General features: G+C 44.1%; 1 protein-coding gene across 4 annotated transcripts in view; it reads right to left on the reverse strand.

The window, feature by feature from the left end:
* Apaf1 (apoptotic peptidase activating factor 1) overlaps window positions 1–18383 on the reverse strand; it is a 90224-nt gene that overhangs the window by 22350 nt on the left and 49491 nt on the right. For all 4 annotated transcript variants that reach the window (XR_013045828.1, XM_006979814.4, XM_076554623.1 and 1 more), the window contains 4 exons: window positions 13775–13936; window positions 9042–9170; window positions 6114–6239; window positions 4033–4152 (listed from right to left, as the gene is read on the reverse strand). Coding sequence is in view for 3 of the 4 variants with exons in the window: in XM_006979814.4 (XP_006979876.1) it covers window positions 4033–4152; window positions 6114–6239; window positions 9042–9170; window positions 13775–13936 (537 nt within the window). In the remaining variant the exon portion in view is untranslated. The remainder of the gene's footprint in view (window positions 1–4032; window positions 4153–6113; window positions 6240–9041; window positions 9171–13774; window positions 13937–18383) is intronic.

An 18383-nucleotide genomic window follows, 5' to 3' on the forward strand; every position in this document is an offset into this window, starting at 1 on the left:
CGCAAAGCCTGTTTTTAATAGGGTTATCATTTGTTATAATACACTTTTCTGAAATCTTCAAAGGGGCTGTGAAACAGGACTGAGACAGACATTACACACAATGGAAAATCAAAATTGAAAGTTATATACTCCGAGTCACTCACAAATCAGGATAAATTAAGATTCTTTCCTTCTTAGGGGTGGGGAGACAGATCTTACAGCAGAAATTTGAAAGCACAATTCATGTCACTGGACTTGCAATATTTAAACTAAGATTATCCAATTTTATAACCTCTACCTAATGCTAATTTGCAGTACCTTAGCACCTCAATTAAAAGACAAGACCTCAGGAAATACTTCTCAAGCTTAAGTCAATTATCAGATACCTTTCTAACTTAGTGTTATGATCTAAAAATCTGAATTATTTCTCAGCATGGCACATGCAATAAAACTGTTTTGGCTATGCTGATTATAAGGTTAATTAATAATATGTAGCTTTTTCTCTATAACAGTTTGCCCGAAATTCCCTGATTTATTAGATATTTAAAATCAAGACTAAGCCGGGCGGTGGTGGCGCACGCCTTTAATCCCAACACTCGGGAGGCAGAGGCAGGCGGATCTTTGTGAGTTCGAGGCCAGCCTGGTCTACAGAGCGAGATCCAGGAAAGGCACAAGGCTACACAGAGAAACCCTGTCTCAAAAAACAAAAAACAAAAAAAAAGATAAAATCAAGACTAAACTACTGCAGGCTGCTGGGGAAGAGAGTCATCAATGCTCCCCGCAGCTGCGGCCACTTGGAACACAATACAGACCTGCTAACACTGTGCAACAATGGTATGACCGCTACCAGGACAACCAACCTCTCTCCCTTGGATCTGCGGCTTGCTCCGTAAAGGGAATTCACGCCTGGCACTGTAAACCTGGGATCGAAAGCCCACAGCTGAGGAGGTAGCGGGTCTAAGCAGGGGACCTACTACTGCCATTCTGCTCAACAGATGTGTTGTCAAACTGCCTTCTGAACAGAATACACGTCTATTTTTATACCCGCAGACTAACTCATGCTGCTTTCTGTCTTGGTCAAAGAGTCTTTTTTGCAATGGGAAGCAGTTAATGCAGAGACCCCTAACTAGTAACAGTGCTGAGAATTAAGTGATCAGCGTGTGTTAGCCTATGTAGGACATCTTTATCACCCCCTCCAAGGCTTTAAGAACATCATGGAAGAAGGGACTAAAAGAATGTAAGAACGAGGTAATGAAGAAGTGTGTTGTAAAACGCTGTCTCCTGGATATGACACGACCACTGCATGCACAAAGTTACAGTCACTATGGTTACCTCCATAATATCCACATGACATCAGGTCCCTTAACAAGCCCATTGCTAATGGGCGAGGGGCTCGGGAGATACTATCCCTCCATGAGGGGTGACAGTTACCGGGGAGAGGAAGTCGTCTCCTTCACCACTGATTAACTGCCACACTCCAGGAACAACCCCCAATCCTGTTCACACACGCACGCACGCACAAACACATGCGCGTGCGCACACAAGTAGGTGAGCAACTTGTTGGAGAAAGGGGGTTCAGTGGGAGTGGGAAGGAGATAAGAGAGGGTAATGAGTATACATGATCAAAATGCACTATACACATGTATAAAACTGTCAATATTTTCTTAAAAGACTGAAATGGAAACTAAGTATCTTCCTCCACATAAACCAAGTTTAACACTTCTTTTAATTCACAATTTAAAAATTCTGCAATTACTTTAATGGAACTACTCTTTGTCAGTTAAACTGTCCTGTAACCTCTTGCAGACCATGACTACAGTGAGATACCACTGTATCTAAGCAACCTCATCATCCTTTGGTTATGACAGCTGTTACTGAACGGTTGCATAGATTTGATTTAAAAAAATACAAGCATGGGAACAATGAACTTGGAAAGAACTACAATAGAAATATCCCAAGCAAAAGCCTCAGTCTATTAAAAAACCAGTAAGCAAGGAATTCACATCCAAGTGCCATCCACATTCATCCCATAAATACAGATCATTGATCATCATATTTCGAAAACGGTGTATGAACTTATAAAATACAAATCAAATATAAAGATGCTTTGTAACTTGGCTCTAAAGCCCAAACAGCTGAAGACAAGTTCCCATGTGCCATGAACAATGGACTCCCGGATAGGGATCTTGAACTCAGACTCTGCCTTAGCCTCTAACCAGCTCACAGACCGCTGAAGAGGGAAGGCTTTAAAGGGGATGAGTTCATTTCCATCAGAGCCAGCTGGGACTAGTCTGGTCCTGCATGGGTCTCCTCTGCCACACCAACCCCAGCACCCAGGCTCTAACACTCCAAGCTCCGGCCCGCGTCTGCTGGTCTCTCCCCAGCTCCTCAGGGCTTGTCCTCTCCTGCTCTACCTCACTGTCTTGTCCCATCCTGTCACGAGTGCCCTTGTTCCCTGTGTTCAGTAAAAAGAAATGTTCAAGAAAAATAAAATCCAGAGCTTCAGAGACGGCTCGGTGGTTAAGAAGAGCTCTTACAGAGGCCAGGGTTCAGTTCCCAGCACCCACATGGTAACTCAAATGGTCTGTAACTCCAGCTCCAGGAGATAGAGTTCTGGCCTCTGTGGGCACTGCATACACATGGAATACATACATATACTCAGGCAAACACTTGAATATATAAAATAAAAATAGACAATTTTTTTAAAAGAAAAGGCAAATCCAACAGATTGATCATCAGTACTAAGCCCTCTCCTAGAAACTCACAAGGTATTTCAAAGGCTGGAGGCATGGTTCAGTGTTAGAGCACTTGCCTCACAAGCACAGGCCCTGGGTCTGACCCCCAGTGCCACACGGGGAAAAAAATGAGATCAATACAGACTGTTTCTGATCTAAGAGTTAATGAAAGACCTAAGATATATAAGAAATCATTTCGAGGATGGTTAATCCTCAGCTACGATGGGTTTCTGTCTTCTCTCTCCAAGTCTCTCTCTCAAGAGAATCTCAGGGCAAGAGGTGATCACTTGCTAGTTTACCTAAGAGCCACACTGATGCCAACGATGTATCTTCTCTGGCTGCTGCCCTCAGCACCTCCCTTCACCACAATTCACTGTCACTCTGCGTTCTCAATGGCATCTCCCATGAAGGTCTACCGTCCAGCTGCTCTGTATTAGCCAGCCTGAAGACAATCTCTCTGTGAAAAGTGAGCGTTCTTCCTGTTACAACACCTGCAATGCCTCCCCCACTTCCAGGACGTCTCTATCCAGGTGGGGCCACTGCACTGGACTTCTATCCAGAGGCCACTCTACTCGGGCTTGGTGGCGCTGACCTACTGAATGACAACATTCCTTAGTTCATCTGCCAACTCTATTACAACCGCTCAGTCTCATAAATACCATTCCTCTGTCATCGGGCCTCTGGGACTGTTGTTTAGGACCAGAGGGAGATCGGCCTAAGGTAAGCTATTTGGATCCCTAGCAATATAGTTATTCTAATAGTATCAGTACAACCCCTTCCTTCTGCAGGATTAGTGAGTATTCAGATATTACTGACCAAATGTGTAAGTGCACTAGTGGGCAGGGATGCTCCAGTTTGTAAAGTCCAGCCCCCTCCACCTCACTCTGATGACTGAGACGCCTCCACTGAAGGTGATTTTTGTTCTTCCAAAGGCCCTCTTTTCCTTCCCCTGGAAAACATGCTTCAGTTGGTGTGTTCACCCCTTGTTCACCCAATTGGACACATCCGAATCACTGTGGTGAACAAGTTCTAGTTTGTCTTTGTGGTGTTCTCAAGACCCCATGCAAATCAAGGGAAGGGATCGAAGACAGCAAGAGAGAAATGAGGTTAAATAAGGGGAAGCTATTTTTAAAAATAGCATCTAATTCTAAATACTGGCATATCCAAACCTCAACTCAAGAGCCATATATTTACTCGACTAACACCTAGCAGGCACCTGTTAGAACCATACAATTATGCTTGATCCTAGAAAAACAGAACAAAAAAGGGATGAGTTCAACCAAAACAACGTTTCTAACCTTTCCCAAAACATACTCACTTGTAGGCCTCTTATGTTGTCAACTGCGAGGACCATGGCTTCATTTTCTTGAAACACAACATCTATCTCCTGCTTTAACACTACGGCAGAGTTCTTGCACACCTTCTTGGTCTCCCAGACCTGAGTAAGAGATAAAGAAAATAAGTAACTAGATGTCATCAGTTCTCCCTCTGAGATACTGTAAAGATGACTCTTAGTCTTAAAGCAAGATAACAAATTATGATTCACAATTAAAATGCCTAGGTTATAAAAAGTTCACCTATTAGACTATATAACAACAAGAAATATTTATTAACACACCCTATAGTTAAAAATAGTTACTATTATATGAGTTGTGGGCTCTGCAGTCAAAATGTCTCTAGGAGCTCTACTTTAACAAAACTGTGCCATTAAGGAGGTCACCCTGATGAAGGTGAGCACCGGCTGACACCCATCTATACTAAGACCAGAGCCTACAGCAGTGCATGATGAACAGATCACTAAACAATCTGTGCTTTGCTACAGTTTTCCTTCCTTCCTTGTACAGAAGGAAGCACTGAGTGATGTATAGTCTAAGTCAAGTCTAGTAAGACGGCACATTAAGTAGCACAGGCCTTTCTGGGCTTTTCCTGGACCTAACATTTCACGTTCTCTTCCTACTATGAGAATCAGTAAATCAGTACATGTACACAGTACTTTGTACAATGTCTGACCTACAGTAGCATTGAACAAATTTTAGCTATGATTTGTACAAAGCACTGTCTTTGATGTTACCAGCACCAACTAGGATTCCAGGACTCAAACAGCTAGATGTAATTCTAAAATATATAAATAAATCAGGAGGCAATGGGACACTGGAAATACAGAGTTAAATCAAATCTATTTTTTAAGTCAGAATTTAATTGTCCAAAGTGACACAGAATTACATAATCTTTTCTTTTCTTTTCTTTTTTGGCTTTTTCGAGACAGGGTTTCTCTGTGTAGCTTTGCGCCTTTCCTGGATCTCGCTCTGTATACCAGGTTGGCCTTGAACTCACAGAGATACACCTGCCTCTGCCTCCTGAATGCTGGGATTAAAGGTGTGCTGCGCCGCCGCCGCCGCCGCCGCCACACCCCACCCCACCCCACCCCCGCCACCCCCCCAAACCCCCCCACCCCCGGCAGGATTACATAACCTTAAAGAAACAAATATTTCCCAAAACAAAGAGGGCTTGAGCAGACCTTAGGATGGTGAGTATTTCAACAAGTAGAGAGTCAGGAAAGTAAGGTCTCCAAGAGTAAGAGGCTATGGAAGGAAAGGAAAAGAAGCAGGGTATTTGGGAAATGCTAAACTAAAGGACAGACTGAGACCAAACAAGATCCTACTGTGGAGGACCTGAATGGTAGACTTACAAGTATCTATTTCCTTGATGAGCAAAAGAGCCACTATCTGTTTTTTTAGCAAAAATGACGTAACCAGAAATGTGGGTGTGTCTCAAAATAATAGTGAGACTGTATTATAAATAAGGAAAATATCTTGGACACAGCATACTGTAAAGTAAGAAAGGAAACAAGGCAGAGCCTAATACCAGAGAGATAACAGATGATGAGGATCTGAACATGGACAGTAGGGAAGGAAAAGTAGAAATAAATGACAATTAAATTAACAGGTAAAATAAATGAGCTATGAGAATTATCACCTAATTAAATATGAGGGCTAAGGAGGAAGAAGTCAAAAGTCTTCCCTGGAATCTTGTGTAGTGTGTATAAACAGCTTACTCACTGAACTTGCCCAGCAGCCAGCCCACAGTAACATTCAATGAAATGTCTGAATGAACGAGACTGATAGAATCAACGTGGCTTCCCAACAATTTATCTCTCTATAAATTTAGTTTAAATGTTTAAAATGAGTGGGGGGGGGCACACGGCGCAGAGCGGGGGAGGTGATGGCACACGCTATTACTCCCAGCACTCAGGAGACAGAGACAGGTGGATCTCTGAGTTTGAGGCCAGCCTGGTCTGTGGAATACATTCCAGGACAGCCAGGGCTACACAGAGAAACCCTGTCTTAAAAAACAAAACAAAAAACAAATGTTTAAAATGAAAATCTCAGTATTTCTCACCCGTATTGTTTGGTCATCAGAAGCTGTCAAAAATGATGACCCATCAGGAGAAAACATCACACCATGAACCCAACTTAAATGTCCTCTGCAGTCAGCTACCTTTAAATGTGAATCTATATTCCACAACTACAGAACAAACAAAGAACACAGTTTAGTATAACAAGAATATTAAAAATAACAAGAATATTAAAAATAACAAGAACGACTCAGCAATACTATTTCTACAAAAAGGCCCCAAACACATTATCAAAATTTAAAACTGGCTTACGCATAAGATGATTTATCATAACAACTACATTTTTAATAGTAAATAAACAGAAATAACAAAAATTGCCGTGTATAGCTCAGTTGGTACATCTCATATTTAGTGAACATAAGGCCCTGGGTTCACTCTACAACACACACACACACACACACACACACACACACATTCACACAAAATGTCATGAATATATTGTACATAAGGAAAACACCTTTGAATATATTATAATTAATCACATAATGGGGCACTATGCAAAATTGAGTGAGAAAAATACTCCCCCAAATAACTAAGCTCTATGATATACTGTTAACAGGGAAAAGATGAAGAACATATATTACCTTTTATTTAAAAATTAGATGTTGGGGATGTGGTTTGGTTGGTAACGTGTTTGCCTAGCACGCACCAAAGCCTTGGGTTCAGTCCCCAACACCATATAAAACCCAACATGATGGCCCAAGGATCAGAAGCTCAGGGTCATCCTTGGCTACATAATAAATCTGAGGCCAGCTTGAGCTACATGAGATCCTGTCTTTAAAAAAATAGAAAAATAAATATATGAAGCTGGATACAGACACGCATGTGCATGCATACAGAAATCTGCTTAGATGTGCAAGAAGATGCTGCCTATGAGACGGAAGAATGAGGGAGGGAAGAGGTAACAATGACAGTGAGGTTCTCTGAAAACAACTTACTAGAATGCTTTGAATCTGGAGTCATGCATGTTTTACCTCTTTTAAAATAAGTCTAAAAATAACAGGATGAACATGAGCAGCTTCCATACAAGGATCATTTCCATCCAATGCCGTCATCCAAGCTTCATGTGAACTGGCTGCAAAAGCCGACCGTAGACGACGACGACGAGCACGCTAACTGTAGCAGGACACATTGCTCCTCTTGTCCATGCTTCTTACTGACTGTCGGAGTCTGCCGCCATCCCGGCGGCATGTGCCCTGGGTTCTGCTGGACTCCCTCAAATACACTCCAGTCTAACGAAGAACCACATGGGCCTGAGTTCCTCTCCCGACACTCTGAATTACAGACCTACTCTACGATTTCAGAATTAGCATGGACAAAACAAGTACTTCATGACATGCCCAACGGTTTTCACTTGCTGAAAAGCCTGCCTTATCTCTAGAGTCCCAACTGGAAAATGCAGCCACAAAGGACAGAAATGAAAGTAATCCCACAACTGAACTCTCAAGAATCGCTCCTCCTTTCTTTCTTCGCTCTCCCTCGTCTGTCACTTGGAGCTCCCCCGGCAAAGCCTTACATTTCAAGAAGGAAGACAGTCATTATTATTTCCTGGAGCTTTCTAAGAATGATAGAGGTAAGGATCTTAGAAGTGATAGGGAAGGCTGACTATGAAACTCACTAGGAAGTACAAGATTGCAAACATAAACGAGTAATTTATAAGCATTACTTTATTTGTGCTGGGCAATGACAATGCAATCTTAGCAATCAGATATATGACTTCCATCTTACCCTACTCTAATCATCGAAGAATCTGAATTAACTCACTTATTTAAGAAGACTGGCTTCTGGGGCTGGGGAGATGGCTCAGTAGGTGGAGAAGACTTGCTCCGCAAACAGAGAACCTGAGTTTGGAACTCCCCGCGCCATGTGAAAAGGCAGACAAATGTGTGTGAAGCCAGCACCAAGGAGTAGAGACGGACAGATCTAGAGAGCTCCCTGACCAGCCAGTCTCATCAAAACAGTGAGCTTTCAGTGACAGACTGTCTCAGGGCGGTAAGGAGGTGGGTGATAGAGGACGATGTTCTCTGGTCTCTGCATGTGCACCCTGACACACATGTATACCAAACGGACATGCAAAAATACAGTCTGTGTCTATACTGCTTATGAGATAGCACGTCTATACTATTTAAGAATTGTATATCTCATCAAAGTATATGATATACTACATGTATGAAAATTAATATAGCCTATTATTTTAAACAATTTTAAATAAATTATATTAACATTATTTTATATGCCGATTTTAAAACATTGAGAGACTAGGGATAGGGTCCAGTGATAAGAGCACTTTCCTGTGCAAGCGTGAGGACCCAGGTTCAAATCCCCAGCACCCACATCAAAAGCCAAGCATGGCTGTGTGTGCCTGTCATCCCAACATTTAGGAGTGATGATAGGCGAATCCCAAAGCTCCATGGCCAGCCACCAGTCAGTGGCTTAAAGAAATAAAGAAAAAAGGGAGTAAGGCCTCTACATGTGCTTAAACAGGTGTGTTCTCTCTCTCTCTCTCTCTCTCTCTCTCTCTCTCTCTCTCTCTCTCTCTCTCTCTCTCTCACACACACACACACACACACACACACACACACACACACACGGGGTAAAACTAAAAGAAATGCCCTCTCTTAACCTAGGAAGTCAGTGATCATCCATTGCTGGCCCAGTCCCAAGTGCATACTAGATATGCAATAACTGCTTGTACATGGGCCTGTCACTCCATCACTGTGAAATACTGACTTCAGTCACAGTAGAACAGTCAGGCTAGTCAGATAACTGAACACCCCAAAGCTCTATGTGACCAGGCTATGACCATTTCACGAGAAAGCACCCTCAACAGGCAAGGGTTGAGGGTGCCCATTTCTTTACCACCCGTGGATCTCCAGAGACCCACACTCCACTGAGTCCATTCATCTACTCACCTCCACACAGTACTGGGACAGAGCAACCACGGCCAGATGGTCATAGGGGGAGAAGTCACAGTACTGGATGGTGCTGTGGTGGCCTGTGGGGATCTCTGCCAAGAGGCCACTAGTGTGAATATCAAAAAGCTGTCAAAATAAAGAGATGTCCATAAAAACAAAACATCTTAAATTACCCATGCTGAATCTAAATTTATTTTTAAAAAATGCTCCTCATATCTCAAATGAAAAATGTAAGTCCTGAAAACCTATAGTTCCTGATGACTAGCATAAATGCTGATCGCTATAAATAAGGCACAGGTTACTGTATATAACACTTTAAAATATAGTTTATCTTGAAAGCTATCTGCTAGAGAGGAAAATTCACCACAGATAATCTCTCAAGCTGGCCTAAAGAGAAACAAAGCATTTGTGAGCGGAGGAGCAGACCTGTCAAGTTCTCCTGAAGCTACTGACTCAAGAGAGAAAATGTACATCCAGGAGCAAAGACGGTCAAACAATATGGAGCAAAGGCCTGCAGAAATTAAATAAGCTCCACCAATTCTAGTTCTCTCCAGAGCTACCAAATTATTCCATTACAATTAATCATCTTCCCATTTTTGAACCAAAAAGGCTATTTTTTAGTAATACAACCTTCATTTCAATTCTTGAAAGATTTTCAAATGCTGAACATATTCTTCCAAAGGTTTTTCCAAATGGTAAGACTGTGTATACTTCATGCACACATACAGTATGTGATACGGTCTAGTTATTTAAGACCGAGACACAGACAGTCCTCAGGAAGAAAACAAGAGCTTCCAGGGGAGCCATCACGAGGTTCATTCAGTGAGCGCACAGCACAGGACACAGGCAGACGCCAAGGGGCACAGCAGGGCAGGCCAAAATAAAGATGGGAAACCACATTTAAATGTTTCCCGGAGCAGGGTGTTCTTAAAAATTAGTGGCTAAGAATAACAGGGGGAAAAATGGCAAATGTGAAATAGGAAATCGTCCCACTTGGGGAATGACAAAAGAGAAGAGGCCTGATACAGGAGCAGACTAACAACGCAGGATCTGAACGAGGGAGAAGCAAGGGGAAAACCTGCGCTACAGACAGGTAAGGGCAAGCCTAAGGAACTCTTTCAGCACGGTAACTAGGGGTCTGGTCAACACGGGTCTCAAATGAGGGGTTCTACACAGTACATAGCCTTCTCCCTCCACACTAGAACAGATCTACATGTCTTAAAATGATCTTCCCCTTGGGTTGGGGGTTCACCTCAGTGTAGGCGCCTTGCCTCGTACTGGGTTCCATTCCCAGCATCATCCAGGGAGTGAGATGGAAGCTTTTTTGCCGTTGACGTCACTGGTTATCTGGAATATGTGTATCAAGCCACCTCACACCTATCTCAATGGCTCTAAGTTTTCAATGGAAAACAATACAATGTGAAATGGAAAGACAGCAACAGGTGTTGTGGCGGACGTGGAGGAGTTAACGAACACCCTGTGCACTGCTAGCGGAAGAGGCAGGGATGCAGCCACGGTGGGAGAGCCACCCTCCCCAAAGACAGAAACAGCAGGTCATCAGTGTGACCCAGCAAGTCCACCATGAGGAGTGCACGAAGATGCCATTAGAAGTAGGGTCCCAAACAGACACCTGTTCTTCAGCATCCACTGCTGCATCATTTACAATTCCTAAGAGGTGGAAGGGAGCCAGGTGCCTACAGAGGAGGGAGTTTTTTAAAAAATGTAGTGAATATGCAGAGAGAGACTGCTGAGTTCTGACACACTCAGAACACATAAGCTTTAAAAACATTGTGCTCAATGAGATGAGTCAAGCATAAGTAACCCGAGAATTACATAATTCCACCTGTACAATTTCCAGAACAGATAAAATTCATGTGTCATGTTCTTAGTCACCAGGGAGTGGGGACAGAGAACGGAGAATTATTAGCTGATTACTGGTAATGGAGTCTCTGTGTGAGTGATGAAAACCTTTGGAAACATATAGCCAGGCAGTGGTGGTGCACGCCTTTAATCCCAGCACTCAGGAGGCAAAAGCAGGTGGATCTCTGAGTTCTAGGCCAGCCTGTTCTACAGAGCGAGATCCAGGACAGGCAGGCTGCACAGAGAAATCCTTTCTTTAAAAAAAATTAAATAAATAAATAAATAAAAACGAAAGAAAGAAAGATACAGTGGTAATGGAGGTACTACATTATGTGCAATTATAACGCCAATGAAGGACATTTAAAAATGGTTTGGAAACACCTTTCATTCCAGCTACTCAGGGGGCTGAAGCAAGAGGACTGCAGGGGTGGGGCAAGCCTAGGCTACATCAGTGTGGTCAAGGCCAGCCTACGCAATTTAGCAAGATGCTATCTCAAAATAAAAATGGAAAAGAGCCAAGGTTGTAGATCAATAATAAAGTGCTTGCCTATATCTTCAAGACCCTATATTCACACCTTAGTTATCAGGGGAAAAAAAATCTAAATGGAAAACTTTACATTATATATATATATTTTTATCACAACAAAATCAAATTTTTAATCTTTGAATTTTACAAATGTAATGATTGTTTTCTATTTTTACAGATTTTTAACACACTTAAGACAAAAAGGAAAATTTTTTTTCCTTAGTTTCCTGCTAGAGGGATATAAATCCACAAGCAACCAAGGACCCAGATTCACAATTACCAGCTCAGTCAATAAGCAGTCTCTCGGTGAGTTTATACATAAATATACGGTCGCATTGACTCGCGTTGTTTAAAACAGTAACAGCCACCAGTCAGGTCTTCTAAAGTCAGTATGGGACAGACTCTCCATGAACCATAAATCAGAAGATTTGGCTCTCCTCACAATCCACCTCTGGACGAAGCACTGTGGTACCTGGAGCCCGGTTCCCCCAGTACCACCACGGCACTGCAACAGTTCACCACAGCTCTTGGGTGTTTACAGTCGAAGTTATGTATGTGGATGAGGACTCAGAACATGATGCTAGCATGAGATTTGAAAAAGGGAAGCTATGTTCTCTTTACTTACTTCATGACAATCTCACTGTCTTATTCAGTTCTTACGAGTATTTCTCTTATTAGAGTCACCAAATTGTAAAAGGGATAAACCAAACAAAGCAAAGCAAAAATACTAAGAGGTTGGAGAGATGGCTCAGCAGTTAAGCGCACTCACTGCCCTTCAAAAGGACACAGGTTTGGTTCCTTCAGGGGACCCAATGCCTCTGGCTTCAGCAGGCACCTCCACTCACTCACATGTACGTAACCACATAGACACACAACACATACACATACGTCTTTTTTTAGGTACTTTAAAAATCACCAAAGTCAATCTATTTTAATTTGGGTTTTTTTTATTTTAATTTTTTTTTTTTTTTTTGGTTTTTTCGAGACAGGGTTTCTCTGTGTAGCTTTGTGCCTTTCCTGGAACTCACTCTGTAGCCCAGGCTGGCCTCGAACTCACAGAGATCCGCCTGCCTCTGCCTCCCGAGTGCTGGGATTAAAGGCGTGTGCCACCACCGCCCGGCTTATTTTAATTTTTTAAATAAAATTATTTATTTACTTATTTATTTATTTATTTTGCATCCCAGCCGCAGTTTGCCTTCTCTCCTCCCAGTCCCTGCCACCCACACCCCCTTTGTTCCCACCCCCAATCCACTCCCGAAAGGGCAGGTCTCCAAAATACAACATATCAAGTTGCAGTAAGACTAAGCACTTCCCCGTGGGCTGGGCAAGGTGACCGACTAATGAGGAGCAGGGTCCCCAAGGCCAGTAAAAGAGTCGGAGACTACCCCTGTTCCCAGTGTTAGGAGTCCCACAAGGACCAAGCTACAAGGAGGGTTCCTGGAGGGATGGTCAGATCTCCCTGGGAAGAGATTTCATGAGTGGACTGAGGGCGGGTGGGGATGGGAACATGATCGATCTGACTGGGTGGAGGGAAGAGACTACTGGAAAAGGGGAACATTTTGGGGTCAGGTAAAAACCTGGCACAAGGGAACCTCCCAGGAATCTACAAGGATGATCCCAGCTAAGACTCCCAGCAATAGTGAATATTTTAATTTTTTTAAGTGATGAAGAAAGTATTCTGTTTCAAATAAACTGAAGTGGGGCTAGAAAAATGACTCAGCAGTGAAAAGCAACAGTTGCTCTTCCAAAAGACCCAGGTTCGACTCCAAGCACCCTCATGGCAGCTGACAATCATCCATACCTACAGTTCCAGGGATTCAGCGCCCTCTTCTGGCCTCCACAGGCATTGCACACACGGTGCAAAAACACACACAACCCATGACATAAAAAGAAAAAGTAGGGCCGGGCGGTGGTGGCGCACGCCTTTAATCCCAGCACTCGGGAGGCAGAGGCAGGCGGATCTCTGTGAGTTCGAGGCCAGCCTGGGCTACCAAGTGAGTTCCAGGAAAGGCTCAAAGTTACACAGAGAAACCCTGTCTCGAAAAACCAAAAAAAAAAAAAAAAAAAAAAAAAAAAAAAAGAAAAAGTAAAAAATAATACATTGGAAGAACACTGACTTGACATTACAAATTGTTCTTGTAGTGTTTGACTTCAATATGCTGTTTCACGCTGTCTTTCTTGGGAAAGTAAAATGCATTTCTGACCTGTGTACTATGACCTTTTCTCTCAAGGCCTTGAATCCCCCAGAGAGCAGGGCTCCAAAGATTATGACCAGTTAGGAAGCCTGGCCCAAATCACAGAGCTAAACTAGAAAGTGAAACGTGTAACGGAAGCTGAAACTTACGAGGATTTTGTTTTTTGCTGCCACTATTATTTCAGTGCCATCTGCGGACCAGGAGCAACATTTCACTATCACTTCCACATCCTCTTGAGGGTCTTCTGAACTCAGGAAGAACCGCTTCACATTGATGCTTTGCTTCTCATTTGCTGATCTCACATCCCAAAGCTGTTTCAAAAACACAAAATTGCTTTAACTCTCCACCCACACCTTTAGAATTCCAACTAGATTAAAAGTCATATAAACATACTCTACCTAATGAAATTTTTTACAAATGTCTGACTTTTTATGAGGCTTTTAAATTAAAAACTCCAGCTTCCATTTTGCACCAAAGGGGGTGGGGGCAAGTCTATAAAATTAGATAAAAAGTTAACTGAGCTGCACACAGTTTGGCACACCTATAATGCTAGTACTTTGCAGCTGAGAAGGAGGACTGCGCCGCCTGCAGGGCTTCAACGGGTTCTCGACCACCCTAAGGAGGGAATGTAGGGACAGGAGATACAAAGGAAAGACACCAAGTCTGGATTCTGATCAAGGTGCCACTTTATTTCTCTTCCACAAAGGTTTATATAGTTCCGCAGGGTGAGGGGAGCAAGAAGCTGTCATCTGCATAAGGTGGGGCAAGCTAACAGGATGTTTGTATAGGATGTTTACAGGGTGAGAGTGTGGTGGTATTTTATTTGTACTGAAATGTGGTTTTGATTGTATGTTAATAAATAAAGTTGCCCGGGGGTCAGAGCTATTAGAGCCATAGCAAGAGTGTGGCGGTGGTGGCACATGCCTTTAACCCCATAGATCTCTGTGTGTTCAGGGATACAGCCAGCATTAGAGACATATGCCTTTAAGACCTGGGGGGCTGCACATACAGACAGTGACAAGGCAGTCACGTGTTTGGGTTTACAACCAATGAGAAGGCATAATGACTATGAACCGACTTACACACAGGGAAATAGCTCTCTTTCGGGAAGCTGGGACCACCGCAGGAGGAAGGGTGAGATTTTAGCTCTGAGCTCTGACCTCTTGGCTTTCTCTTTTACACTGGTTCTGTGTTTCTTATTTAATAAGACGGTTGGTTACATCTACATGAGAGGGTCAAGGGCTCTGACTCAATGTCCTGTTGCTAGGCAACCTGACTGTAAGATGATCTAGTTCCCTGTCTTATTGGGGGTCTGTATTTTTCCACTAACTAGAGATTCTGTCCTTGTCCCTGACAGAGGATCATGTGTTTGAAGCCAGCCTGGGCTACATGAGATCTCATCTCAAAAGGAGAAAAAAAAGGTAAATGGGCCTTTCACAGTGTGGAAGTGGCTAAAGATTATGTTAACAGTAAGAACAGGTGTGGGAGACTCCCAGCTGGCTGCTGCTGCCCTCTGCTGGGACAAGCATGCTTCACACCTACCACAAGCACAGCAGGAAACTGTCCAGGGCCCAGGGCCTGCTGGGCCTCCAGAGATAAGGAGGAACAGCTGTACTGAGAGGAAGCGAGGCTTCCACGGGGCTTGGCGGGACTGTGCAGGGCTGCAGAACTAACCAGCTCCTGAGAACCGAGGTATGAACTACGCTAAGCCATATTCCGGAGCAGCCACACACTAGTACAAAAAGCAAAGGCCTCTGAAAAGATCCATGTTTACTCTCTCTGACCTGGAGTAGTGTCCTAGCTTCATAAGGGCTACCATGTCCCAGGCCAAGGGTTGGACGGACGGACGGACGGACGGGGACACACACACACACACACACACACACACACACACACACACACACACGGAAAGATAAGGAAAGGGAAAAAGCTGCCAACCCCTAACACTTTCCCCAGGGACAACTGTGGCTACACTGTACTGTGGAACAATCTTCGTACACTGTGACTCTGTATTACTCTCACTGGTTGATAAAGAGCTGACTGACCTACAGCTGGGCAGGAAGAGATTGGGTGGGAGAGCCAGAGCAGGAGGATGCTGGGAAGAAAGGCACACCTATAATGCTAGTACTCTGGAGCTGAGGCAGGAGGATCATGTGTTTGAAGCCAGCCTGGGCTACATGAGATCTCATCTCAAAAGGAAAAAAAAAAGGTAAATGGGCCTTTCACAGTGTGGAAGTAGCTAAAGATTGTGTTTTCACAATGTTCGTCATTTTCACTGGGAGAAAGTCTCAGGTCGCCAGCCACGCATCACAAACACACACACACGAACACACACACACACACACACACACACACACACACACACACACACATATATACACACACACATATACACACACATATACATATATACACACACACACACACGCACGCACGCACGCGCGCACACACACACACACACACACGAACACACACACACACACACACACACACGAACACACACACATACACACACACAAACACACACACACACTAATATTTGGTCACATCACACAGAATCGATGAAAAGTCACACTGTTAGTAGGACGAACAAGGCAGCGACTGCTTAAGTTTAGGAAATAAAACAAAAGCTAACACATTTCATTTCATTACATCCACCAAAACTGTACCTGCTTCTGCACCTAACTCAGCGTCTGGCCAGAGAGTGATAAAATTCCACACCTCAGGAGATGATCTAAACCACACCGTCGCACTCTGAGGAGGTCACTGCACTGTAATGGGGCCCCTGTGCACCCTAAGACGCTGTGTGCTTTAAATAACAATCTTTGAATAAAACATTTTCTCATTAAGGTCCAAAAAGCATATGCTTGCCAACATGATACCCTACAACAAGCTGAGAAAAACCCCGGAGCCTTTGGGGCATGAACTAATTTTACAGCTTACTCTCTCCGATGACAAAAGCGTACACGGCCATGGCCTTGACACGCTGTTGTCTGGCATCAGTGTTCAGGACCTTTGCTCTCCACATGTCACTGTGCAAACCAGCCGTGACACTGGCTTCACAGCACTGTGGGGAAGCCACCATCAACACGGGCGGTTCTCCCACCAGTGGAGTGGTGCCTGTCCCCACTGCTAGCGACACTCACACGTGAAGACACAAGTCACACACCCGTCTCTGAGCAACAGGACATCAGATCTGCTCAGCTCAGGACTCTGCACTGACCGCGCGATGGAATCAGCCCATGAGTCCATGAACGGATGAGTGGTGATAAAAACGCAGTGCGTACTCACAATGAAATGGTGGTGAGTACAGACTCATGACTGACAGGGTGCTGAGAACAAGTGACCAGTGAGTCCTGAACAAGACATTCAGACCATTCCCTCTAAGGCCCAGGGGACGTAGCACATGAGGGGGTGGAAAGAACGGCCAGAAGACGGGGAGAAAGGCAGCAAAACGCCATCTTCTGGGCAAGGCTGCAGCCAGCAATCAGAACTCAGACCCGCGCATGCGCGGCAAATGCCTGCACCGAATCTGCACAGGATGGACCTGCGGGCAGTGAAAGGGCTCAGCAGCGAGGGAGCAAACCTGACCTCCAGAACCAACTATGGGAGAGGCAGAGAAACTATTCCTGCAAGCTGTCCTCCAGCCTCATGCATGTGCTGCGGCATGTGTGCGCGTGCGCACAAACACTGAATGAATGAACGAATGAATGAATGAATGAAGCAAGCAAGCTACAAAGCGGGAGCTGACAATCCCTAGCACGAACTGAGAAGAGACTCAGGGTGCCGAACCCCTTACTGCTGAACTACTTGACGCTGACAGACTCAGAGGAGGAAACATGACCTTTGATCTGTACCCACTGGTGACCCACAAGCATACCCACACAGAGAAATATACACATAACTTTATAAAATAAAACAGAATCTTTAAAAATAAAAACAAGAACTCAACCTTGCATATAATTTCGTCGTTTTCAGTTTATCCACTTACCTTCTCCCTCAACTTTATTCTGAATAACCAGACCAAAGACCATACCTTTTTTCTTCTAGAAAATACGAGAAGGCCCAAAGGCCCCAAACCCAAAAGCCTAGTATAGTATAGTATAGTACCCAGCACATAGTGCTTAAGATGGAATATACGCCTAAAATTAAGAATTTAAACACTAGACTATAAACCATTTAAAAATAACATTATGTCAGAGATTCTTAGAAGCTGAAGGAAAAGGCTCTTTTCTACAGACAGATAAAAATGATGCTATGGCTTAGATCTAGAAACTCTGCAAAAGGCTTATGAGCTGAAGGTGTGGTTCTAAGTCTGTGGCATTGGTATCAGGAGGTTTTAGAGCCTTAAGAATAAGGGCTTCTGTATCCTCCCTCTGGATATGGAAGACGGTTGTTTGGCTCGAACTGTTTGGGGGGCACCCAGGCAGGGGGATTGGGATCCGCCCCTGGTGCATGGGCAGGCTTCTGGGAATCCGGTGCCTGTGGTGTGATGCCTCGTGCCACCTTGGTGAAGGCCTTGGACCTGCCTAGGCTCAGTGTGCCAGACTCAGCTGACTCCCAATGGGAGACCTTGATTTGGGGGATGTGAGGATGTGGGGATATGGGTGGCTTGGGAGGCAGGGCTGGGGGTGGGGAGGTGGTAGGAGGGAGGAGGGAGGATCTGTGGGTGGTATGTAGAGTGAGTAGAAAATTTCTTAATAAAGAAAAATGGAGCCGGGCAGTGGAGGCGTTGGTGGCACAGGCCTTTAATCCCAG

The sequence above is a fragment of the Peromyscus maniculatus genome, chromosome 18 (genome assembly GCF_049852395.1).
Source record: "Peromyscus maniculatus bairdii isolate BWxNUB_F1_BW_parent chromosome 18, HU_Pman_BW_mat_3.1, whole genome shotgun sequence".
Lineage (NCBI taxonomy): Eukaryota > Metazoa > Chordata > Mammalia > Rodentia > Cricetidae > Peromyscus > Peromyscus maniculatus.